The following is a 24,529-nucleotide window of genomic DNA, read 5'->3' as shown; positions in this document are numbered from 1 at the left end:
GTTAGGTCTTGGTGCTCTTTCTATATACTAGAGGAGAGTTGATGCTTTCGTGTTGATGTTATTTTAATATGGAGGGGATTCGTTATTTAAAAAAGCATTCATTACATATACACATGAAAAAGTAATTTCTGTATGGATGGACTTCTGGTAACTTGCCAGGGTACTACTTGAGTCTGAAATCATAACTCACCCACAGAATACTGCAAGTCATTTATATTTCACGTGGGATTAATTTTCGTGTTAATACGCGGAGAGTCAATTACCAATTCAAATCTTTTGAGATTATTTGTACAAAAATAGCATTTTTGGATATTGGAAAAGCTATGGGTTATGACAGAAGAGATTCCCCGACTCTAATACTTGGTAGTTCAATATTCGAGAATTGAAAGTTATTTCTAGGTCAGCGTTTGCTTTGACACCATTTGCATCGACAGTGTTCGCGAATCTAAGTAATGCTAGTTGACAATTCATTAGAGGAACATCCAACAAATCCAAACATAAATCTTCAGCATGATGTAAATTTTTATTTCACTATTTTTGAATACATTCCCGCTTGTCATCACAGACACACAACACTCATTAACAAAATATCATCAACAACACATTCTCACTTAACAATGGCCTGAACTTCTCTTGCTATGATGGGTATGGATAAACCTGTAGCCTCCAATGGAAAGCATACAAGGAGATAAGATAAGGAAAAGATATTCTCACCACAGGCACTCGCCTTGACTGTCAATACGAGATTGTGTATAGGGTGTATAGGGAGTATTGACAGACGAGGCGAGTGCCTGTGCACTCACTGAAATTTTATGGTCAATTGGTTTCCGTTAAGGGTTTTACGTTCAAACGATACAGTTACGACCTGGGCATCTACTTAAGTTGTCTATGCTCCAGGACCTTTGATCTTAGCTTAAAATTGAGAAGCATCCTTGGACCATAGGTGACAACTTCTTGAAGTATCAACATGATCTAGCCAGAGACAGTCAGGGCACCTCATCACCCAATTAACATCTCCAAACTCCAATGTCATTTATTTTTAGATGTGTAATGCATCTAAGTAAAATCACATAAGTCACAGTTTCAGGATATTGACCCTTTCTGTTCACCACATAGCAAAGCTCCCAAAACGCTGATAATATTTCAGTCTGACCTTCTTTATAAGCATTGATTGCTCCACTGAAAGTTCTCATTGCCTATGATGATATCACAAGTTATCCCGAAGGCCTTTCCGGGTTTGGCATTGGACAATACAAATCCCTACAGAACCTGTATAGAAGGCTTCACATAAGGTTCACACTTTGGGCAGAGTTGATAAGAAACTATGAAGAAATATTCTCTTTTTGGACATGTTGCATTTTTGTATGGCCCCTCATTACTTCTCCTGACTTTTGGGCAATGCTAATTTTATCCTTCAGAGTCCTGATTTAAAGTCCTCATTTGCCTTTAGGGGTTAGGCAGTTGCCATCAGGATACCTGTTGCGGAACAGTTTGACAACATCAGGATCCTTCAGTCTCACTCCCTCCACCTGATTTCCCAGTGTAATCCTGGAATACAATAATTATTACTAGTGTAATCCTTGAATACAATATTTATTACAAGTGTAATCCTGTAATACAATATTTATTACCAGTGTAATCCTGGAATACAATATTTATTACCAGTGTAATCCTGTAATACAATAGTTATTACCAGTGTAATACTGGAATACAATATTTATTACCAGTGTAATCCTGTAATACAATATTTATTACCAGTGTAATCCTGTAATACAGTATTTATTACCAGTGTAATCCTGTAATACAATATTTATTACCAGTGTAATCCTGGAATACAATATTTATTACCAGTGTAATCCTGTAATACAATATTTATTACCAGTGTAATCCTGTAATACAATATTTATTACCAGTGTAATCCTGGAATACAATATTTATTACCAGTGTAATCCTGTAATTCAATATTTATTACCAGTGTAATCCTGGAATACAATATTTAGTACCAGTGTAATCATGTAATTCAATATTTATTACCAGTGTAATCCTGGAACCAATATTTAGTACCAGTGTAATCCTGTAATACAATATTTATTACCAGTGTAATCCTGGAATACAATATTTATTACCAGTGTAATCCTGTAATACAATATTTATTACCAGTGTAATCCTGTAATTCAATATTTATTACCAGTGTAATCCTGTAATACAATATTTAGTACCAGTGTAATCCTGTAATACAATATTTATTACAAGTGTAATCCTGGAATACAATATTTAGTACCAGTGTAATCCTGTAATACAATATTTATTACAAGTGTAATCCTGGAATACAATATTTAGTACCAGTGTAATCCTGGAATACAATATTTATTACCAGTGTAATCCTGGAATGCAATATTTATTACCAGTGTAATCCTGTAATACAATATTTGTTACCAGTGTAATCCTGTAATACAATATTTATTACTAGTGTAATCCTGGAATTCAATATTTATTACCAGTGTAATCCTGGAATACAATATTTATTACCAGTGTAATCCTGTAATACAATATTTATTACCAGTGTAATCCTGTAATACAATATTTATTACTAGTGTAATCCTGGAATACAATATTTATTACTAGTGTAATCCTGGAATACAATATTTATTACCAGTGAATCCTGGAATACAATATTTATTACCAGTGTAATCCTGTAATACAATATTTTTTTATTACTTTGTCGATACATACAGGATTCTCCGCCTAATTTTTCCAGTGTAATCCTGAATTCAATATTTATTACTATGTTAATTCATATATACACAGGATTAATTTTGAGATCATTCAAGAAAATTATTACCCTTTGGATGGTTTGTCAATGGAACAAAATGAGTCTTTCACCCGACAGCCATTTTACTGTAGCAGCAAGCTACCTCACACACACAATGTTGATAAAGGAGATCATTCTTCCTCCATTACAACTATCACATAGCAAGACGCCATTAAAGGGAATGTTGCTCACCAGTTTGGCTGTACGTTATGTGGCCTTCCAAACAGTTCCACCTTCCTTGTTCCTGGGGACAGTCTTTCTATGATACCATATATCTCATCTGGTTTGTGACTTGTCGCACGTACCTTGTGGTGAAAACAAAGGGCAAGAACTCTCAATTAAAGTACAATACTTCATTTTTGTAATTTACAATTATGCATCTTTATGTTTATACTGTATATAAATGCCAGATTGTGAACATATATTTATCATACCACATGGCACACATCCAAGAGAAATTCAGGAGATAGTATTGTTTGTTTGTTTTTAGAGGTTTAACTTCCTTGCAACTGCCAGGGTCATATGAGGATGGATGGCAAGGACACCAACAGTCAGGGTCATATGAGGATAGATGGCAAGGAGACACCAACAGCCAGGGTCATATGAGGATGGATGGCAAGGAGACACCAACTGCCAGGGTCACATGAGGATGGATGGCAAGGAGACAACAACAGCCAGGGTCACATGAGGATGGATGGCAAGGAGACACCAACAGCCAGGGTCACATGAGGATGGATGGCAAGGAGACAACAACAGCCAGGGTCACATGAGGATGGATGGCAAGGAGACACCAACAGCCAGGGTCATATGAGAATGGATGGCAAGGAGACACCAACAGCCAGGGTCATATGAGGATGGATGGCAAGGAGACACCAACAGCCAGGGTCATATGAGGATGGATGGCAAGGAGACACCAAAAGAGAAAAACAAAGAAACACAGAAAGAGGAAGCAGTGAAGAAAGAAAGGAAGAATTTAAGATCTCAAGTGTTACAATGTTGGCAGAAGATCAATTTTGGTTTTTCAATGTCCCCTTATTTGATGCCATAGTAGTATGTGGCAACAACGAACATCGACCATTAGAGATTCCTATGTTTCCAGGGTGATCTGGTGGCATAAAGGTAACACACTTGGCTTTCACCTCAGCGGTCAGGTTGGATTCCCTGACTGGACGTGAAAAGGTATGGGGTCATCTGCACAACCATGTGGGTTTCCCGGTTACTCCGGAACAATTGTAAAACAAATATCGTTTACAGTTTTTCACACCCTAAGTGACTAAACTAAAAGGTGTGTCAACAACAGTCAATTGTGGTACTTTCAGCAATGTTAGTAAAGGGCAAAACCAAATGTGGTTAGGAGGAAATAATAAACTTCCACACAGAATTACCTCGGCTACGATGACATCACAATCCAGTCCTCGGTTAGCTCCCTGTGGATTGCCCTTCACTCCCACCTAAAATTATATCAATATAATAGAATTCACAGTAACAAAAAAACCCAGACTCTTGGTTCAATACTTGTAAAATTAGTCCATGTCGGACTTTTTTGGCCATATTGATTAACATCAATTGTATTAACATGTCAATATTGGATGAACCACGTGGTGACATGTTCAAAAAGTTGTGATAATAAACAGATCATGTTTACCAAATGCGGTTGTCATTGACCTATCAACTACCATATTATGAATAAGTGATATGTAAAAACAAAAAGGGATTTTACATGTCACCCTGCCATGATTTCTTCAGATATTCCAGTGAGGTAACCATTTTGTCATTCAGTTCAGTTTAGAAAAAGATGTGCATACACTATAATTATGAACACCACATGGAACTACAAATCATATCTGAGATTTGAAATTATCTAACCCAAAGCTAGTGAGTATCTGGCAGCTGTACACTGTAATAGCTTTACTATTGACTTGGCTGGCCTTGACCTTACATCGGTTGTCATAGTGAAGCCTTGACCGTGTGTTTTACTGACCAGACAATGTTCCTTTCCATGGTTGAGCCAGTGACCTGTCCGTCCTGTCCGGATGATTCTCTGTAGCTGGTTTGTTTTCACCCAAATCACCTCATCAACACGTTTGTATCTTTGTAAATGTAAAACAAATGTAAGCTAAGACTGCCCACAAAGATACTATGACACAGGGTCTTGACAAGTGATCTGGGGGCCAGAAACTGAGGTTAAACATTTCACTCTGAGTCACAGAAACGTGTCGAGCCCCTGTGTGCTAAGACATGCACCACTATTGTGGAAGACATCCAAGAGAAACTATTTGAAGAAATCTAGTTCTAAACTGTTTTCATAAACATTAGTTTAGAAATTCTCAAAGAAGAAAATGTCATCAATTGTAAAGTAAGTCTTCTGGAAACTTTTATTAGCCTAGTTCTACTTTTTTGACATCTGTTGGAACTTTTGACTTTCACATTTTGATGAAGACACTTTAAGGTACTCACCCCCACAAGTCGAGGCATTCTCTTCCCAGCTCCATAGCTCTGTGAAAAAGAGAAACAGGATCTTTCAGTATTGCCTACAGAATCAAATGTTAGCATTGATTCTTTATTTTTTTCATATTTATATTAATTATCTACTATTTTGACATCTCTGACCTTGAAATGGGTTAGTTACACTTTACTCCAGTAAGCTACATGCTTAACATGAATCAAAACCACTGATTCTGTAGAATGTTAATAGTTAAAGAACAATGGGTAAATGAATGTCATATTGTCAAAGTTCCATTATGATTTATATGATTGTATAGCTTCTGCAGCATTAGCTAAAATCAATTCAAATATATATATTTTTTTCAAATTCAATTCACATATTTCAGAATAAAATTTCATTTCGTTTTGGGATAAAACAACAAACCTGCCGGTAACCCAGAGGAAGATGAATCCATCGTCCTGGAGACCGGGGACATCTAGTTTCCTCATCTCATCATCAGACATGGTACCATACGGAAGTTCCATGTGGATATCCCAGGGCGGGTCAGCCATCACTACAGCACACTTACCCAGGACAGTCATATCAAAAAACCTCAGGTCACACTGCACCCACTGTGGACAACAATAAGGTATTGTGTATAAGGTGATAATAGTGATGGGGTAGGGAGGGGAGGGGAGGGGAGAGGAGTGTAGGGAGGAAGGAAGGAAGTAATGCAGTAGTGAAGAAGATTGAGGAAGGGAGAGAGGGGGGAGGGGGGAGGAGTAAAGGAAGGAAGGAAGGAAGGAAGGAAGGAAGGAAGGAAGGAATTAGTGAAAAAGATTAAAGGGAGAGGGAAGGGAGGAGAAAGAGAGAAAATGAAGGCAAGAAGAAAGGAAGGAAGGAAGAATATTGAAGAAGGGAGAGGGAGAGGAGGGGAGAGAGAGAAAAGGAAGGCAAGAAGGAAGTAATGAAGAAGATTGAGGAAGGGAGAGTGGAAAAACATAAAAGATGAAACAAGAGGCCCAATCGGCCTGTATCGCTCACCTGGCTCTACACCAACTTTGACGTTGATTGAGATCATTTTCTACACATACTATGCTGATTACCTCATTTTTCAAATATCAGTGTATGCTTGCTTTTTCATATAAATAAATTTCCTAGTCCTTCATTCCAGCATAATATTTGTCTAATATCAGGTTTCAGAGACTCTTGGCTATCGCAAAATTATTGTTAACAGATTTAAGCTGATTTCATCCCCTGTGACCATGAATGAAGGTCAAGGTCATTTATTTGAACAAACTTGGTAGCCCTACATCCCAGCATGCTACAGGCCCAATATCACGTCCCTGGGCCTCTTGGTTATTGAGGAGAAACTGCCTATTTGACCCATGTGACCTTGAATCAATGTCATTTATTCGCGACAAGAATGACGCGCCTGCCCCCCTGCCTCTCTTGTGCGTATTCCACGGCCCTTAGGGTCATCGCAGCAATGGCCCCAGATATTTGTGCGTTGGCTGCAATCAGATGGAACATCAGGTAATTCCGGCACCTCACATACTGATTTCGCGTCACTACAGCTTCACAATTGGCGGCCATATTTAGGTAACGTTCCGCTGCCCTTGCTTCATTTGAGGCTATGGCTTTCGCCACATCTACAGGGTCGATTTTTTTCGTTCAGATCGTTAACCGACCTCTCTACAGCTCTTTTTCTCGATAATTTACCAAGGGTGTTGCACCACCTGGTAATTGCATCCACCAGGTCGTTTACAGTATCGGCCTTGTAGCTCGGAGGCTTGGTGGCCTTCAGGAAGGAACATAATTCCTTCAACGAGCCTAGGTGTGATTTAACAGTACCTGGCTGCATTGTATCTCTGACTCCCTGAAGCCAGTACTTCGATACGTTAGATTCGGTTAATGAACCTAGAGCCAGAATAGGGCTGTTATCCGTAGATTGCCATATGGCAAGGGCTTGTTTTACATGCTGTATGGCAGTTGCAGCGTTCTTGCCCCTTTCTAGGCTTGTGAGCCATTCCCGGAATGTTACAAGCAGTGGGACGTCCTGATAGTTTACTTGATTGGTGGATGGTTTCGGCACATTCGAATTGAGGGCGTTTTCAAATTCCTCCCTAAGTTTGATCTCCTCCGTCGATGGTTCTTGCCTTGAGCTGGAGGGCTCTGGCAATACAACTTCAGGAATCTCCCCCGCCCTGTCCTCGAAACGTTTTGCCAATTTGGATACTTTTCCAAAAAATGCTTGCCCAATCTCCGGATGCACTCTTTTTAAGTGCATATCCATCCGGGTCACTATGGCATGACAGTCGCGAACAGGACATTCCTTGTAGTGCCCAGATTTCGTTTGCCCCTTGCCAGCTTTCGATCTAATGGATTCGTTTTTGGCGTTGCCCGGTAACAAATCATGCACTTCGCGCATGTGGCGAACTACATGAACTACCTCTCTTGAGCAAACAGGGCATACCCTCTTGGGCCGGCGCTTCACTGCAGATTGCTGTCGCCTCGCCACCACCTTGTAATGCCTTTTTGGGGCTGCTTCAGATGTGAAATTAGGCTTGATCTTGATTTCGACTGGAAGAGTGGGAAGGTCAGGGAGATCATTAATGTCTTTTTGCGCCTCCTCGTCGCCATCGCCCCCTTCCTTATCTACTTCCGACTCGGAATCGGATGGCTCGCCATCTTTCTTAGGATCATAATCTTGGTCCCTGTCGTCATCGTAATCACTTGCATACGATTGGGCGTCCACCAGCACCCTATGCCTCTCCTTATGCCTTTTAATAAACCCGCTTATTTTTGCTCTGATGGCATGGTCTAAGCCACGCCTTTGTGCAGGCCCAGGCTCTAAAACACTTGGTGCCTCCGCCCCAACTTTCTCAGAGAGCAGTGTAATGTGCACACTAACATTATCGAATCGCCTTGGATTAACCTCTGGAGAGGAAGGTGGGACTATGTCCTCTGACTCCACGTGGTCCTGTACCCGTTCTGACACACTTGGAACCTGGGCCTTTTCTTCCTCATGACTTAAGTCTGGGGATACATGACCCCTTAATCTCCTCATTGGCCTTGCCCTTTTCTGTATAGGAGAGGGCTTCACTGCCTTTCCCTTCCCCTTTTTAGAAGGCCCTTTGCACTTTCCCATCACTGCACAATACCAGTGGATGAGATTATCACTCACAAATGTACTTATTTGATAATTGGTACTTGAATAACTATTTTTCCCAATCAATATTAATAATAATTCTAATTGAGGGAGGACGTATTTCCGTTAGCAAACGCAAAAACACGAATGAGTTATGAACTTAATCAGACCATACCACGTGGAAGTGTTCGTTCACAATTTTTTTCTCACTACTTCCGGTTTTTAACAATTTAGTTTGGGCACCAAATTTAGACGCCTCATGTGCCCACATTGCAGCGCTGCTCCGAATTCGTTACAAAATTGCGATATCTCGCGGTTAGCTTGAAATGTGGTCAATATTGCCTGATTGTAATAAATAAATGAAGAAAAACATTTTCGTAAATGAAATGATGTCTATTTATAATTCTAAGTAATTGTTTTGACCTAACCACCAATGATTGCAATTCTGTAACGAATTTGCAATTGCAAATCAATAGGGCTAGGATTAAATACGTGACATATCATGTTTCTTTTGAAAACAATTTAATTTAATTTAATTTAATTTAATGAAAGCATTAAAGGATTTGTAATTCGCTAGTAAAATGCTCATTTTGGAATTATTTGACCTAACCCTGAACATGTGCAATTATGTAACGAATTGAATTCGTTACATCATTGCACATGCTCAGGGTTAGATTTTGTAACATTAATAACTGTGTTTTTTATGTTTAAAACACGATAGAAGACTCATATTTAATGTCTGCTGTCGTTTTCTATGCAATGTTAACTCGATTTCACTCAACACTCGCGAGTGTTGCATGGTCGCAAGAGGCGACTCAATTTGGGACCTTTTAGCAACTCGTGGAAAAGGCCGATTTTCTAGTTAATATTGAATTTTCACCTACAAAATGCATGCGCTTAGCTAATATGACATAATTTATCATGTTGAAATGTCACACCATGGCAAGATACAATTATTTAACGAATTAGAACCGTTTCATTATGGCATGGTGCTGCGGTTTTTAGAGTAAAATATGATTAACAGGGAAAATGGCTACATATTGCAGGAACAACCACGTAAAACATTTCAGTTAAATCATTCAAGATGATTTTCACCCATATTACACAGTTATTGATGTTAAAATATCTAACCCTGAGCATGTGCAATTATGTAACGAATTCGAATTCGTTTTCTTTTAGAGATATTTTCCTTTCAACTTAAAATATCTAAATAACATATTATACAAATGTATATTATGATATCATATAACACCACCACACTGTCTCAGCTTTCCAAAGCACATTTTATTTTTCCAATAGCTCAACGGGAACCCATTTTAATCTCCAAATGAATGTGTGCATATCACTTTTTTGCATGTAGGTATTCCCTTTAGGAGTCTCCTTTTTGCAGGTAGGTATACCCTTCAGAAGTAAAGGGTATTCATTAGTATCAAGATGGCCCATCCAGTAGCAATAGTAATGTATGATTCCAATCTGGATTTCACCAATGCTAGCCATTTCTGCTCTGAAAATGAATTCCACTACCTGGAGGATATTATTATTGGGGGGTATGGAACCCTTCTGATGTACCGTCAGGACGAAGTCCAGCAGCTGATGATGTACAATCTTCAGAATGGTCTTATGTACACCATCTACTCGGCACTCGTTCCGCCTAACATGTAGAATGGTTACTAACTTTCATTTCTGCTTGTAAAACAGTCTTCTCCAGTACGTGCGGAATGGTTAATAACGTTCATTTTTTATTGTAAAACAGTCTTTAAATAAAAGCACTGTTAGAAAGAAAACTCTTTTTATTTATAATTCTGAATGATTGTTTTGACCTAACCTCCAAAGGAGAAATAACTTAAATACTGCAAGGAAAACAACGTGAAATATTGGATAAAGCTTAATTTGTTTCTATTTAAGGGCAAATACACAGTATTGCACATTATCAGGGCTAGGCTTTTATTTAATGTTTTATGTTGTTTTCTTTGCAATACAACAATGCACAAACGTGCAACATAATCATTTAATCTAAATGGCATCGAAAAAATAGGGTAAAACTTCTATAGGAAAGTGGAAAGGACGCGAAAATGTTCGAAATTACTTATTGATGATGTGTTGAGAAGAAATTTGCGTGATATTGGTTCTCAAATTTGTAAAACTGCTTTTAGGGAAAAGTAAGACAAAAATTCAATTCGTTACATAATTGCATGTCACGGCGGTTAGGTAAAATAATGGATAAATATACATTAAGTCATTATAATATTCAAGATTATATTAAATCATTGTTTTATTTCACATATACGTGTCTATAACACACCACTTTACCCAAACCCTATTGATTTGCAATTATGTAACGAAAGTTTGAATTCGTTACATAATTGCATTTGACCGCGGTTAGAGTGAAATAGTCTGAATATCGCAATGAAAACAAAATCAAACATTAAATAAAAGTTATCTGTCGTGTTTAAACATAAAAATAAACATTTATTAACGTTGAAAAATCTAACCCTGACCGTGTGCAATTATGTAACGAATTGAATTCGTTACATAATTGCAACCCATCAGGGTTAGATTAAATATAGTGAAACAAATGTTTATCAGCAGGAAAACGTCTCTTTAAATGCTTTTATTGTATTCTATTGGTACAAGAATGTAACATATCAACTATAATAACCTAACCGCAGTGCCATGCAATTATGTAACGAATTCGAATTCGTTACATAATTGCATTTCACCGCGGTTAGACTCAAAACGTCTTAATATTGCAAAGAAAACGACAGCAAACATTAAATAAAAGTCATCTATCGTGTTTTAAAGAAAATAAACACAGTTATTAATGTTAAAATATCTAACCCTGAGCATGTGCAATTATGTAACGAATTCGAATACGTTACATAATTGCATATAGTCAGGGTTACATTTTTTAACAGTAATAACAGTATATTTCTATGTTAAATCACTACAGATAACTTGTATTTAATGTTTTATTTTGTTTTCTCTGCGATATTAAGACTATTTCACTTTAACCGCGGTCAAATGCAGTTATGTAACAAATTCGAATTCGTTACATAATTGCATTTCACTGCGGTTAGACCCAAATCGTGTTAATATTGCAAAAATACGACAGCAAACATTAATTGCAAGTAATCTATCGTGTTTTAAACAAGAAAAACACAGTTATTACTGTAAAAAAATCTAACCCTGAGCATGTGCAATTATGTAACGAATTCGAATTCGTTACATAATTGCAACCCATCAGGGTTAGATTAAATATAGTGAAACAAATGTTTATCAGCAGGAAAACGTCTCTTTAAATGCTTTTATTGTATTCTATTGGTACAAGAATGTAACATATCAACTATAATAACCTAACCGCAGTGCCATGCAATTATGTAACGAATTCGAATTCGTTACATAATTGCATTTCACCGCGGTTAGACTCAAAACGTCTTAATATTGCAAAGAAAACGACAGCAAACATTAAATAAAAGTCATCTATCGTGTTTTAAAGAAAATAAACACAGTTATTAATGTTAAAATATCTAACCCTGAGCATGTGCAATTATGTAACGAATTCGAATTCGTTACATAATTGCACATAGTCAGGGTTAGATTTCTTAACAGTAATAACAGTTTATTTTTGTGTTAAATCACTACAGATAACTTGTATTTAATGTTTTATTTTGTTTTCTCTGCGATATTAAGACTATTTCACTTTAACCGCGGTCAAATGCAATTATGTAACGAATTCGAATTTGTTACATAATTGCATTTCACTGCGGTTAGACCCAAATCGTGTTAATATTGCAAAAATACGACAGCAAACATTAATTGCAAGTAATCTATCGTGTTTTAAACAAGAAAAACACAGTTATTACTGTAAAAAAATCTAACCCTGAGCATGTGCAATTATGTAACGAATTCGAATTCGTTACATAATTGCAACCCATCAGGGTTAGATTAAATATAGTGAAACAAATGTTTATCAGCAGGAAAACGTCTCTTTAAATGCTTTTATTGTATTCTATTGGTACAAGAATGTAACATATCAACTATAATAACCTAACCGCAGTGCCATGCAATTATGTAACGAATTCGAATTCGTTACATAATTGCATTTCACCGCGGTTAGACTCAAAACGTCTTAATATTGCAAAGAAAACGACAGCAAACATTAAATAAAAGTCATCTATCGTGTTTTAAAGAAAATAAACACAGTTATTAATGTTAAAATATCTAACCCTGAGCATGTGCAATTATGTAACGAATTCGAATTCGTTACATAATTGCACATAGTCAGGGTTAGATTTCTTAACAGTAATAACAGTTTATTTTTGTGTTAAATCACTACAGATAACTTGTATTTAATGTTTTATTTTGTTTTCTCTGCGATATTAAGACTATTTCACTTTAACCGCGGTCAAATGCAGTTATGTAACAAATTCGAATTCGTTACATAATTGCATTTCACTGCGGTTAGACCCAAATCGTGTTAATATTGCAAAAATACGACAGCAAACATTAATTGCAAGTAATCTATCGTGTTTTAAACAAGAAAAACACAGTTATTACTGTTAAAATATCTAACCCTGAGCATGTGCAATTATGTAACGAATTCGAATTCGTTACATAATTGCACATAGTCAGGGTTAGATTTTTTAACAGTAATAACAGTTTATTTTTGTGTTAAATCACTACAGATAACTTGTATTTAATGTTTTATTTTGTTTTCTCTGCAATAATAGTAAGACGATTTCACTCTAACCGCGGTCAGATGCAATTATGTAACGAATTCAAAACTTTCGTTACATAATTGCAAGTCAATAGGGTTAGGCTAAAATTTTGTGTTATAGACACGTGTATGTGGAATAAAGCAATGATTTAATTTAAACTTTAATATTATAGCGATTTAATATGTATTTTCCCAGTATTTTACCTAACCGCCATGATATGCAATTATGTAACGAATTGAATTTTTGTCTTATTTTTTGGAACACGGCAGTTAGAGTGAAACAAGTGATTTTTTTCTGGAGGGAAATACTTGCAAACCTTAAACATAACTTATCTATCAGGAATTGAACAAAAACCAACACGATATCGGTGCTTAACTATGTACAAATTCATGTAGGAAAAATAAGATAAAAGTTCGATTCGTTACATAATTGCAACCGTTCGCGGTTAGGTCAAATAATTCTAAAATGAGCATTTAATTAGTGTTTTACATATCTTTTAACGGTATTGGTGAATATTTTTCGAAAGAGACTTTATATATCACGTATTTAATCCTAACCCTATTGACTTGCAATTATGTAACGAAAGTTTTGAATTCGTTACATAATTGCATTTCACCGCGGTTAGAGTGAAATCGTCTTAATATTGCAGAGAAAAAAAAAATAAAACATTAAATAAAAGTTATGTCGTGTTTTAACATAAAAATAAACAGTTACTAATGTTACAAAATATAACTCTGAACATATGCAATTATGTAACGAATTCAATTCGTTACATAATTGCAACCCATCAGGGTTAGATTAAATATAGTGAAATAAATGTTTATCAGCAGGAAAACGTCTCTTTAAATGCTTTTATTGTATTCTATTGATACAAGAATGTAACATATCCACTATAATAACCTAACCGCAGTGAATTCGAATTCGTTACATAATTGCATTTCACCACGGTTAGACTCAAAGCGTCTTAATATTGCAAAGAAAACGACAGCAAACATTAAATAAAAGTTACCTGTCGTGTATTTAACAAACACAGCACAGTTAATAATGTTAAAAAATCTAACCCTGATGAGTTGCAATTATGTAACGAATTCAATTCGTTACATAATTGCACATGTTCAGGGTTAGATTTTATAACAGCAATAACTGTGTATTATTGTTTAAAATCAACGTGAATAATTTAATTAGAATGATTTACGTCGTTGTTCTTGCAATATTCAGCCATTTTGCCTCTAACCGTGAACAATTGCAATTATGTAACGAATTCAGCGGTTAGATAATGTGCATTTTTACTTTTTTATTTGTTTTATTCTCAGTATTCATTTAATGTTTTATTACTTCTTCACTTGATTTTAAGATCATTCTGGTGCAAAGATAATTTACAAATGAATAAAATAATTTTCATGTACATAGAACAGTTTACTCATAATTGAAATTTAATTAAAACAGGTCTTGTGTGATAAGGCTTACATTTGAAAAAAAATCATTAAAAATACGATAAAATTTGACACTCATTTTTTATTGGTAAATTTCATTTGTTTGCTAATTTTTTTGCATCATTTTGAATGTACACAATATCTGAAGTATTTTAATCAAGATATTCAACGTAAGAATTGTTTATTTAGATCAGTTAATTTGCCAATAGATAGAAAATTCATATGCGTGTGGTTAGGGTAAAAAACGTGTTTTATTTGAGTTTCTATAGTTTTTCTGAATGTGCATTTTGTGTTCTTTTAGCGTGTGCAAATAGATTTTAAAACGGAGAGAAAAAAAAAATTCGTCGAAAAATTTCTCCAAGGTATATGCCCACGAGGAATTCGTTACAAAATTGCAACTATCGGGGTTAGGTCCAAATGTTTGTTTTTCGATATTTTCTTTTTGTAGATATACTCATTTTAACAAAACAAAAGTATTCCATGTGTAAAGTAAAAAAACATTCACAGTTAATACCTAACCCCGATGTTTTTTTCGAATTCGTTACATAATTTCATTGGCTTATAAGTTTGTCCTTTTTCAAGTAATCGAAAAGCTTTTTGCATATTTTTCATCCTTTTTATTGGCTTTAGATATTCCACACTTGTTTTCATTAAAATCTCGTCGCATTTGTTATTTAGAAAAATGACCCCCGTTACAGCATGCTACAGGCCCAATATCAAGTCTCTGGGACTCTTGCTTATTGAGAAGAAGTCGTTTGAAGATTTTAGCCTATTTCATCTCTGTGACCTTGAATGAAGGTCAAGGTCATTTATTTGAACAAACTTAATAGCCCTTCACGCCAGCATGCTACAGGCCCAATATCAGGTCCCTGGGCCTCTTGCTTATTGAGAAGAAGTCGTTGGATGATTATAGCCTATTTCACCTCTGTGACCTTGAATGAAGGTCAAAGTCATTTATTTGAACAAACTTAGTAGCCCTTCACCCCAGCATGCTACAGGCCCAATATCACGTCCCTGGGCCTCTTGGTTATTGAGGAGAAACTGCCTATTTGACCCATGTGACCTTGAATGAAGGTCAATGTCATTTATTTGAACAAACTTGGTACCCTGCATCTCAGCATGCTACAGGCCCAATATCAAGTCCCTGGGCCTCTTGGCTTTTGAGAAGAAGTCGTTGGAAGATTATAGCCTTTTTGACCCATGTGACCTTGAATGAAGGTCAAGGTCATTTATTTCAACAAACTTGGTAGCCCTTCACCCCAGCATGCTACAGGCCCAAGATAAAGTCCCTGGGCCTCTAGCTTATTGAGAAGAAGTCGTTTGAAGATTTTAGCCTATTTCACCTCTGTCACCTTAAATGGAGATCAAGGTCATTTATTTGAACAAACTTGGTAGCCATTCACCCAAGCATGCTACAGGCCCAATATCAAGTCTCTGGGCCTCTTGGTTATTGAGAAGAAGTCGTTGGATGATTATAGCCTATTTTACCTCTGTGACCTTGAATGAAGGTCAAGGTCATTTCTTTGAACAAACTTAGTAGCCCTTCACCCCAACATGCTACAGATCCAATATCAAGTCCCTGGGCCTCTTGGTTATTGAGAAGAAGTTGTTTAAATGAAAAGTTGACGCTGGATGGACGGACAACGGATGCCGCACCACGGCATAAGCTCACTTGCCCTTCGGGCAGGTGAGCTAACAATGGCAAGGGGAGAGGAGTTAAATGAAGAGATAGTGAGGAGAAAAGGAAATAGGAAGGAAGTTATGATGAAATTAAGGAGACTGAGGAAGGGAGAAGTGAAAAAGAGAGAGGCTAAGGGGAGGGGAGTAAAGTGAGGGAGGAAGGAAGGACATAAAGAGGTAGTGAAATTTCTGAAGACTGAGGGACAGAGAAGTAAAAATAATCAAGACGAGACCAAGTAGAAGGGAGAGAAGAAAATGGGTAAGATATTGAAAAGAGCAGATAAAAAGAAGGCAGATTTAAGAGGGAAGAAGTGAAAGAGGAGAAGCAGAAGGTTGACTGATAGACAGAGAACATTTCACAATTCTACTTTACAGTTATTGGTTTGTGGATAGTAACCTGTGGTGGATACAGCACATCTCCAGACTCCAGTCCCTTCTTGGCCATCGCTAGTGCTTCTTTCTTCATTGCTTCTGTTGTACTGACTGCTGGGTAATCTATCTCATAGTGGACATACTGAAGAACAAATAACACAGTATTTTCATTCATAAAGTACCGGAGGAGAAAACACAAACACTTCAATGCAAAAAGACTTTAATAGAAGAAAAGCCAGTTTGGAGGTACAATCACAGTTCTATTAAAATAGTGAAATCTTAACCTTTCTACTGTATACATGCTTTAACACATGATAATTACTGTATACTTTCTTTATACATTTATGTAACATTTAAATGTCAATGGTTGACTAAGGATACTGAAAGTCATTACTTCATGTCAATAAAAAGGGACAGAGATATGGACCCAGTCCATCACACATCAACGTAAACATACAATAGTATAACACCTTACCTTACAGGTAAACACCTTACCTTACAGGTATCCATGTGGAAACAGGTATTCAAGAAAGAACAATCACCCAAGGACTCTACAAAAGGATTTTAGTATCAGTTGTTCTTTCTTAGTTTATAGGTTAATTTGTTTATAAAAGTGAAGAATTTTCATAACCATAGCATTCCATTAATACCCTGGTACCTATATAATGAAGTTTTACACTAGCCATGGTAAATGTTTGATTGTAACATGGAAGTTTTCTGTAGTTATATTGAGATTTGCACATTTTAAAAGCAAATAGATGAACAGAATAACTAAATTTACATCAAAATACAATAAAAAAACATTTTTTTTAGAATACAGCTAAATTTTAGAAAACTTCAAACTTATCTTGAATATTTCTACATTTTGGTGAATATGATTGCAGATCAAAATTCTCAATGAAGAAATTGTGAGGGTAGATCATGATTTTAAAGTGATCACCAACAATAAGATTAAATACAAAAGAGATAATCACCGTCCGTGTGTTTGTGGATGATTTTCCTGAAATGTAACTTCCTACACTGTTCTTTGGTCTCGCCCAGTTTTTTACACTCCTCTCGTGTTCCGTACTGACAGAACTCCTTTAACTGGGCACCTATACAAGACACAAGATTATCATATCTCTTAGATCAAAGGAACTTTATCACTAGCTCGTTCACTAGTACAATGACAACCTATCATGCCAGATAGAGAATAGAATAAACTTAGTTGAAAGTGAACATGAGCCTGAGGGTTATTCCAGTAAAATATCTGCCTAATGGGAGAACTCCTGGTTTGTCAAACAGGGATCTTCCTGTTGGATATATATTTTAGAGGAATAACCATGACAAGTATTTATAGATGAAGGTTTTTGTCACATTAAAGCACTGTAAAGATAAAGATTGATACATGTTTTATATTATGATCAAACCAAACCTGACCTATATATGTCCTTGTAGGATAACTTACCACCCTGAGATTTGAACCTCTTCACTAAACTTTGTTCCTGAAAATGGAATAATTCTTCATAAGTTTTTTTATGACATTTTTATAGAAAATATTTCTGATCATTATACTTGAATTCTGATATATTGATTGTACCAGTACTATAATGCTAACGTTACCTTATTCTATCTAGGGTATATGTAAGTTAGGGCGCTCTCCTTATACAGTTTTATATTTACATCATTTCTCGAGGAAAGTTTAACAGGTGTTACCTTTGCTGTAGGCTTCGTTAACAGATCCAAGATTTCCTCATTTAATTTCTTGTTTTCTTTCTCTTTTGCTGACTGCATGGACAGTAGACCCTGTGGAAAGAAACAATTTTATTTGTAAGAATTTTTTTATTAATCTACTCAACTAGAGAGTCGTTTCCCTGAAAAAAGAACATAATAATTATCGCATCAATATCATCTAGACCCTATGAATTTGATCTACCAAATATAAACTTTTGAATTCCAAGGATTTTAAGAGTCACCATTGGCTATTAAAATGATAATCCACTTCCCCAGGTGTTAAGATGCCAATCTAAGTTCAATTTTCCTTCCTTGTGTTTGAGGTGTTAAGTTGACCTCTGACCTACCTCATTACTAGTGACCAATTTCCCTTCCTTGTGTTTGGTGTTTAGTGACCTCTGACTTACCTCATTACTAGTGACGAATTTTCCTTCCTTGTGTTTGAGGTGTTAAGTTGACCTCTGACCTACTTCATTACTAGTGACCAATTTCCCTTCCTTGTGTTTGGTGTTCAGTGACCTTTGACTTACCTCATTACTAGTGACCAATTTCCCTTCCTTGTGTTTGGGGTGTTTAGTGATCTCTGACCTACCTCGATACTTCTGTCCTCTTTCCTTTTCGTGTGTTTGGGGTGTTAAGTTGACCTCTGACCTACCTCGATACTTGTGTCCTGTTTAATTGACCTCTGACCTACCTCAATACTTGTGTCCTCTTTAACTTCCTTATGTTTTGGGTGTTTAGCTGCTGGTTCTATGCCTTCATCTCCATCACTAGAAAAGTAGACAAATTTAATTGGGATACAATACAACTATTATTGATGTCACCAACCTAAAATATCATAAAGGGACATAATCCTAAAGTAATCAATTATCAGTGAACTCATCAGGTTTCATTGCTATTCAGTTTTTGTAAAAGGATTTCATACATGGGTAATTAAAATAATCATTAAATATAAAAACAATAGACTTGCATTTGAGGAATGAAAGACTTTTTAGACATGATAATAAAATAAACACATTTAACTTGACTAACTTGTCCCTTTAAGTGCATTAAAAAGGAATATTTTTGTTTAGATTATATCAGCAATTCAATTTTGAGAAATTGCCCTGGAATAATGAGTCAAGTAAGCATGAGAAAGGAAAACATGCAGGAAAGTGTGAGTCAGGAAAAGTGTGAAAGTCAGGAAAGTTGTGAGTCAGGAAAGTGTGAGTCAGGAAAGTGTGAGGAAAGTGTGAGTCAGGAAAGTGTGAGGCAGGTAAGTGTGAGGCAGGAAAGTGTGGTGTGAGGCAGGAAAGTGTGAGGCAGGAAAGTGTGAGGCAGCAAATAATGAGTCAGAAAAGTGTGATACAGCAAAGCATGAGACAGTAAAGTGTGAGTTCGGAAAGTGCGAGTCAGGAAAGCAAGAGACATGAAAGAATAAGACAGGAAATCCCAAAATAAAAATTATGGAGACAACCCTGGACTTTCTCACTGTATATGTTTAAATCAATTTATATCATGAATTTGTAATGAACTCCCCTCAAGAATAGGGCATTACACTGTATCTACCTGTCTCTGGCTCGCTTCTTGCTCTTGACTTCTTCCCCCTTTATCGCTGATAACTGCAATTTAGAATCACACACAATATTTTGAGCATATATATATGTGAATGTATAATACATGCGTAGTTAATGAAATATCTACACTGGTAAATTCAAAGATCTGGCGCGAGCAAAATGGCTAACTCAACAAAATAATACCAATATTGTAAAATTCAAACCAGAATCCAGTAGTTTGTGTATAGATTAACCTTGAATAAGTAGATCTGGGTATAAATATTTAGTTAACAAAGGCTTATCATAGTAAATACAATACCTTGGAGATGTCAAGTTTGTTGACTAGAAGTCTACTCTTGTCTGATCCAACCTGATCTACAGATGTGATACTGTAAGGTAAAAATGACTTTGTAATGGTTTGAATGCAGGAATTATGAGTGGGAGCCCGATTGTTTGGATACAGGAATTTTGAAAGCATGAGATAATGGTTTTGGATACAGGATTTTTGAGTTGGAGCCCAATGCTTTGGACAAAGGAATAGTGAAAGCAGGAGCCCAATAGTTTGGATACAGAAATTTCATAAGAGGCAGTCCAAACTCCAGGACAACAGAGGATATCAATTCGCTGCAATAAACCAGGTCCCACTTTTGTCAATGTTACTTAACTGAAGGAAACTCAGTAACTTAAATTTTCCATAGGAAAGAATTGTGTAATTTAATGAAAGTTTCTCAGTAAAGATTAAATCATATCAGGCTTTCCTACTGGTAATTTACAATGTAGATCAGGAGTTTCTGAAATTAATGAATGTTGATGAAACCAGGGCCTGTTGATCACAAATTTCAATGAAAATATTTTGCTGAATTGTAGGGATTTGAAAATGTAAATGTAAGTGAGATTCAGCATTTTAATTTAATCATATTGAAAATGTTTTGATAAAACAATATTACAAACATATTAAATCTCTAAATATAAAATGTATATGAACATGTAAGGGCAATGACTCTTGCAAAAATAGTCGAAACAAAAAATATATATCATGACCTACTAATTTTCAAAGATATCTGTTAATAACTGGGCGGAGATCTCCAGACAAAATTCAAATATTTCAATAAACAAATGGCAAAAACTTTTGCAAAAATAGTCACATCAAAATGCTGTTCAAGGAAATAAAAATACATAAAATCATTATAAAGAAATGTAAAAAAAATGTAAGAGGAGATCTTGGGACAAGCATAAGTTCACATTGGACAGATGGATGGACGAACAATGCTATATACTGTAATACTCACATCAAATTTTGACAGGCGTATTGAAAGGTGACCACATAAAACAAACCTATATTTTCCAACACTTTCATTACCTACTATCAAAATATATAGAAAAATAAGGTAAAAAATCTTTTGGTAAAAATAACCTGATCATGTGTTGTGAAGCAAACTTCCTGAGCACATCTTCAATAACTGCTAGCTGGACATCCCTGCCCATCAGACGAGATATTTGGTCAACAATGACAGCAGAATTACATGGAATATCTAAGCTGATGTCACAGAGCATCATTCGGACACGTTTCTCGATCTCAGGATCAGCTTTCTGTACTGTTTCTGTTTCCTTAGTGGAATCTGGTTTCACAGATTGTTGGATAGGAGTACTGTCTGGAGATTTTCCACACTGACCTGCTACCAAGGAAGGCTTCACTTCAGGCTTGGATGTAGCTGTAATACATTGCAGGTTAAATATTTGTCAATAAAAAAATGTTTTGTGTTTAAACATAACAAAAACAACATGCATATGTCTTACCTGTTCCCTTTTCAATATAGTAAGTTTCAAAAAAATAAAAAAAATTCCTAAAATTTTGTTTATTGTGTATATCCCCCCCCCCCCCCCCCCCCCCACCCCCACCACCACCACCACCAAAACAAACCTCAACATAATGAAATGCTACTGATAGTATTGAGCTGCATTTTATATTTTATAGACATGTTAAATATTGATGCATTTAAAAAAAATCTTTCCTATTACTGATTCTGAAAATTTGTCTCTTACTTAATCTCAAGAAACAGTGATCAGAAGCTTTAACAAGACACCGAAATCCAAGATGACAGCCTGTGCGATGAGATGTTTTGTTTTTTCAAAGTGATAACAGTGGATGTTGGAACAGTCCAGGCTGAGTGTTTACATTCAATCTACTTTATTTTTTTGCATTACATGTATGTAAAAAGATTTTGACTTTGGTTAAAAAAATCTTTTCAACTTAACTCAACATTTATGTCAGTTATAGCGGCTACTGTGTGGTTTTTTGTTTTTTTTGTGAAAACCATATACGAGTAGCCTCCCCTCTTCATGTTTCGTCGATGTGAATATGAAAAAATATCATTCAACGATTCCGCAAATACGCCGACAACTATGACAATTAAACGAACTTAAGTTTAGGTTTAAGTACGATTAATTTATATAGATGCAAGGCCTGCATATAATATCACGTATGTACACTACACTGGCTACCTGAATTTGACGATGAGGTCGCCGGCTGCACGGTTGGTGAAGTAATGTTTGTGATTTCCGCTTCCAGACCTTCTCGTTGTTTTCTCCGTGCTGCCATTTTCGCACGAAGGTTGCCATGTCGACTTTTGACAGCCTGGACATCATTCAATGGGTCTGACATCTTACTTTACCATGTAATCTGGTGGAATGCTTTACTGTGGCCCCTTGTTTAGCTTATACCGGAAGTATAAAATCTATATTAATTACCGACAAGTAGGAAATAATCGACAATATGCATCAAGACTGGGGTAGCATAGTAGGGACCTGACTTTCTTCTATATATATACGTCTCTAATACACATTAACAAATATGAAATATTCATTTTTATTATTTTAGTGTCACATTTATGATATAACTGAATGTCAAATATTTTGCAAGGAGCTGCTACCAAGCCACAGGGACGCACATGTAACAAAAAATTTGAGACGTTTTGTGGGGCTAGATTAAAATTAAAACAGAAAGAAAATGAAAAAAAAAAAGTTTCAAATGTGATATGTACACACTAAGGAAGGTCAAAATATATGTAGACTGTAACAAATTATCAGGTAATCCTCTATCACAGCTAGGTGCTTGGGACTACATATTGTAGATATCATATATTGTATATGTAAATAGAGTCCCATTTCATACAGTAAATACAGAGACTACATGTTAATAGTACATATACAATATATAATATCTAACCCTAAGCACCTGTGATCTTCTATGCCAAGAAAGTCTGATGAAACTCTGTCAAAAAGGATATGGGCCTACTGCTTTCAGACGAGTCCTGCCAAAGGCATGCATGAGGTCCGTAAGTTGTATGCCAATAGAGGTTTTGAATTATGTTTTAACATTTTTAATTCAAGTGACAACCACAGATACTTGGGTGTAGTTTGTACTTCTGTAGGTAAATGGAAACAGTACATATGTATATTTGCTTCATACTGAGGAACCTTAATATGCTAAAAATATAAATTTTGTAAAAAAAAAAAAAAAAAAAATAGTAAAAATATTACACAACCCTTTTATTTTGCCTACCTATTATTGTTTTGAACTATTGGGACGGCTGTACAATAAGTGAAAGTGAAATTCTTGAAATATTTACCAAATACAGTAAATAAAAACGTCAGTTATCCTCTAAGAAACGGCCAAGATTTTGCAATACCAAACTTCAGACTTTCTAGTACAAATTCTTCTTTTCTGTCCTCCACATCACACATTTGGAGTGACTTAGAAATTAACGCAAGATCTTATGCCATTTCTCGAGATCCTAACTCAAATTCTCCCAGCTATTTCGGATATAGTGAAAGAAATCTAAATATTATTCATACGAAATTAAGATATACATGTAACTGCAGTTCCCTTTATTAACATTGTAAATAGCCCCCCATGTTTATGTGGAAATGTATATTATTTCTTTTTGAATGTCCTAGTTATTTAAATCAGACGTATGAGTTGTTTCAAAATCTTAATTCTAAAAACATAAATCAAATAACATTAGATTTGTTATTATCCGGCATTCCAGATCAGGCTATTACAATTAACGAAAATATTTTTCAAGCTGTCCATAAAGATTAACAATAGATTTAATTATTAATACAGCTGTATTTTAGAATCCAGGCGCGGATCCAGGAATTTGAAAAGGGGGGGGGGGGGGGGGGGGGGGGGGGGGGCGAATTTTGTCCTGGCGAGGGGTCTGGGGGAGAATGAAATTTCGGGGATAAGATTAAGATTTACGATAAGCTGGGGGGGGGGGGGGGGGGGGGGATGTTTGGCATAGGTTTATAGGTAAAAAAAAATGGACGGCCTTTGGAGTTGTTTTTTACATGGATGTATGAATTGTGCATATAACACTGGGCAGTTATCAGATTTTTCAAAACCAAGGCATTGTTTCTATCCCAAATGACGATAATGGTAGACGGTATTTAAAAAAAAACTGGGGACCAATTCCTTGTTAAATGTAAATTACAAAATAGCTTCTGCAGCAGCAATAACCATCAGAATTATTATGGTTTTATTTAGGGTAGGTTCATAGGGGATAACACTGGGCTTCTGTATGAAGAAAGAAGAAAAAAATCAGTCTGGGCTATTATTCATCTTGGATTTTGAATGGAGTTTTATGTGTAAGGCATTGGAATCTTTTAATTTGGGGGATTAGTTATACAA

The 24,529-nt window shown here is 35.9% G+C and overlaps 1 protein-coding gene across 1 annotated transcript; it reads right to left on the bottom strand.

Moving 5' to 3' along the window:
* Positions 1 to 504: 504 nt before the first annotated feature.
* LOC117337680 (N6-adenosine-methyltransferase subunit METTL3-like) lies at positions 505 to 22,585 on the bottom strand. Its single transcript, XM_033898781.1, has 16 exons — positions 22,342 to 22,585; positions 21,254 to 21,551; positions 20,159 to 20,228; positions 19,853 to 19,905; positions 18,999 to 19,074; positions 18,287 to 18,376; positions 18,039 to 18,075; positions 17,566 to 17,685; positions 17,087 to 17,142; positions 16,617 to 16,733; positions 5,682 to 5,869; positions 5,270 to 5,308; positions 4,794 to 4,902; positions 4,198 to 4,263; positions 3,005 to 3,117; positions 505 to 1,548 (listed from the first exon to the last, which is right to left on the bottom strand). The coding sequence occupies exons 1-16, from the start codon at positions 22,499 to 22,501 to the stop codon at positions 1,437 to 1,439; spliced, it is 1,704 nt and encodes a 567-aa protein (XP_033754672.1). The 5' UTR covers positions 22,502 to 22,585; the 3' UTR covers positions 505 to 1,436.
* Positions 22,586 to 24,529: the final 1,944 nt, after the last annotated feature.

Source organism: Pecten maximus, chromosome 11 (assembly GCF_902652985.1).
Source record: "Pecten maximus chromosome 11, xPecMax1.1, whole genome shotgun sequence".
Taxonomy (NCBI): domain Eukaryota; kingdom Metazoa; phylum Mollusca; class Bivalvia; order Pectinida; family Pectinidae; genus Pecten; species Pecten maximus.
This window is presented reverse-complemented; position numbering and strand designations above follow the sequence as displayed.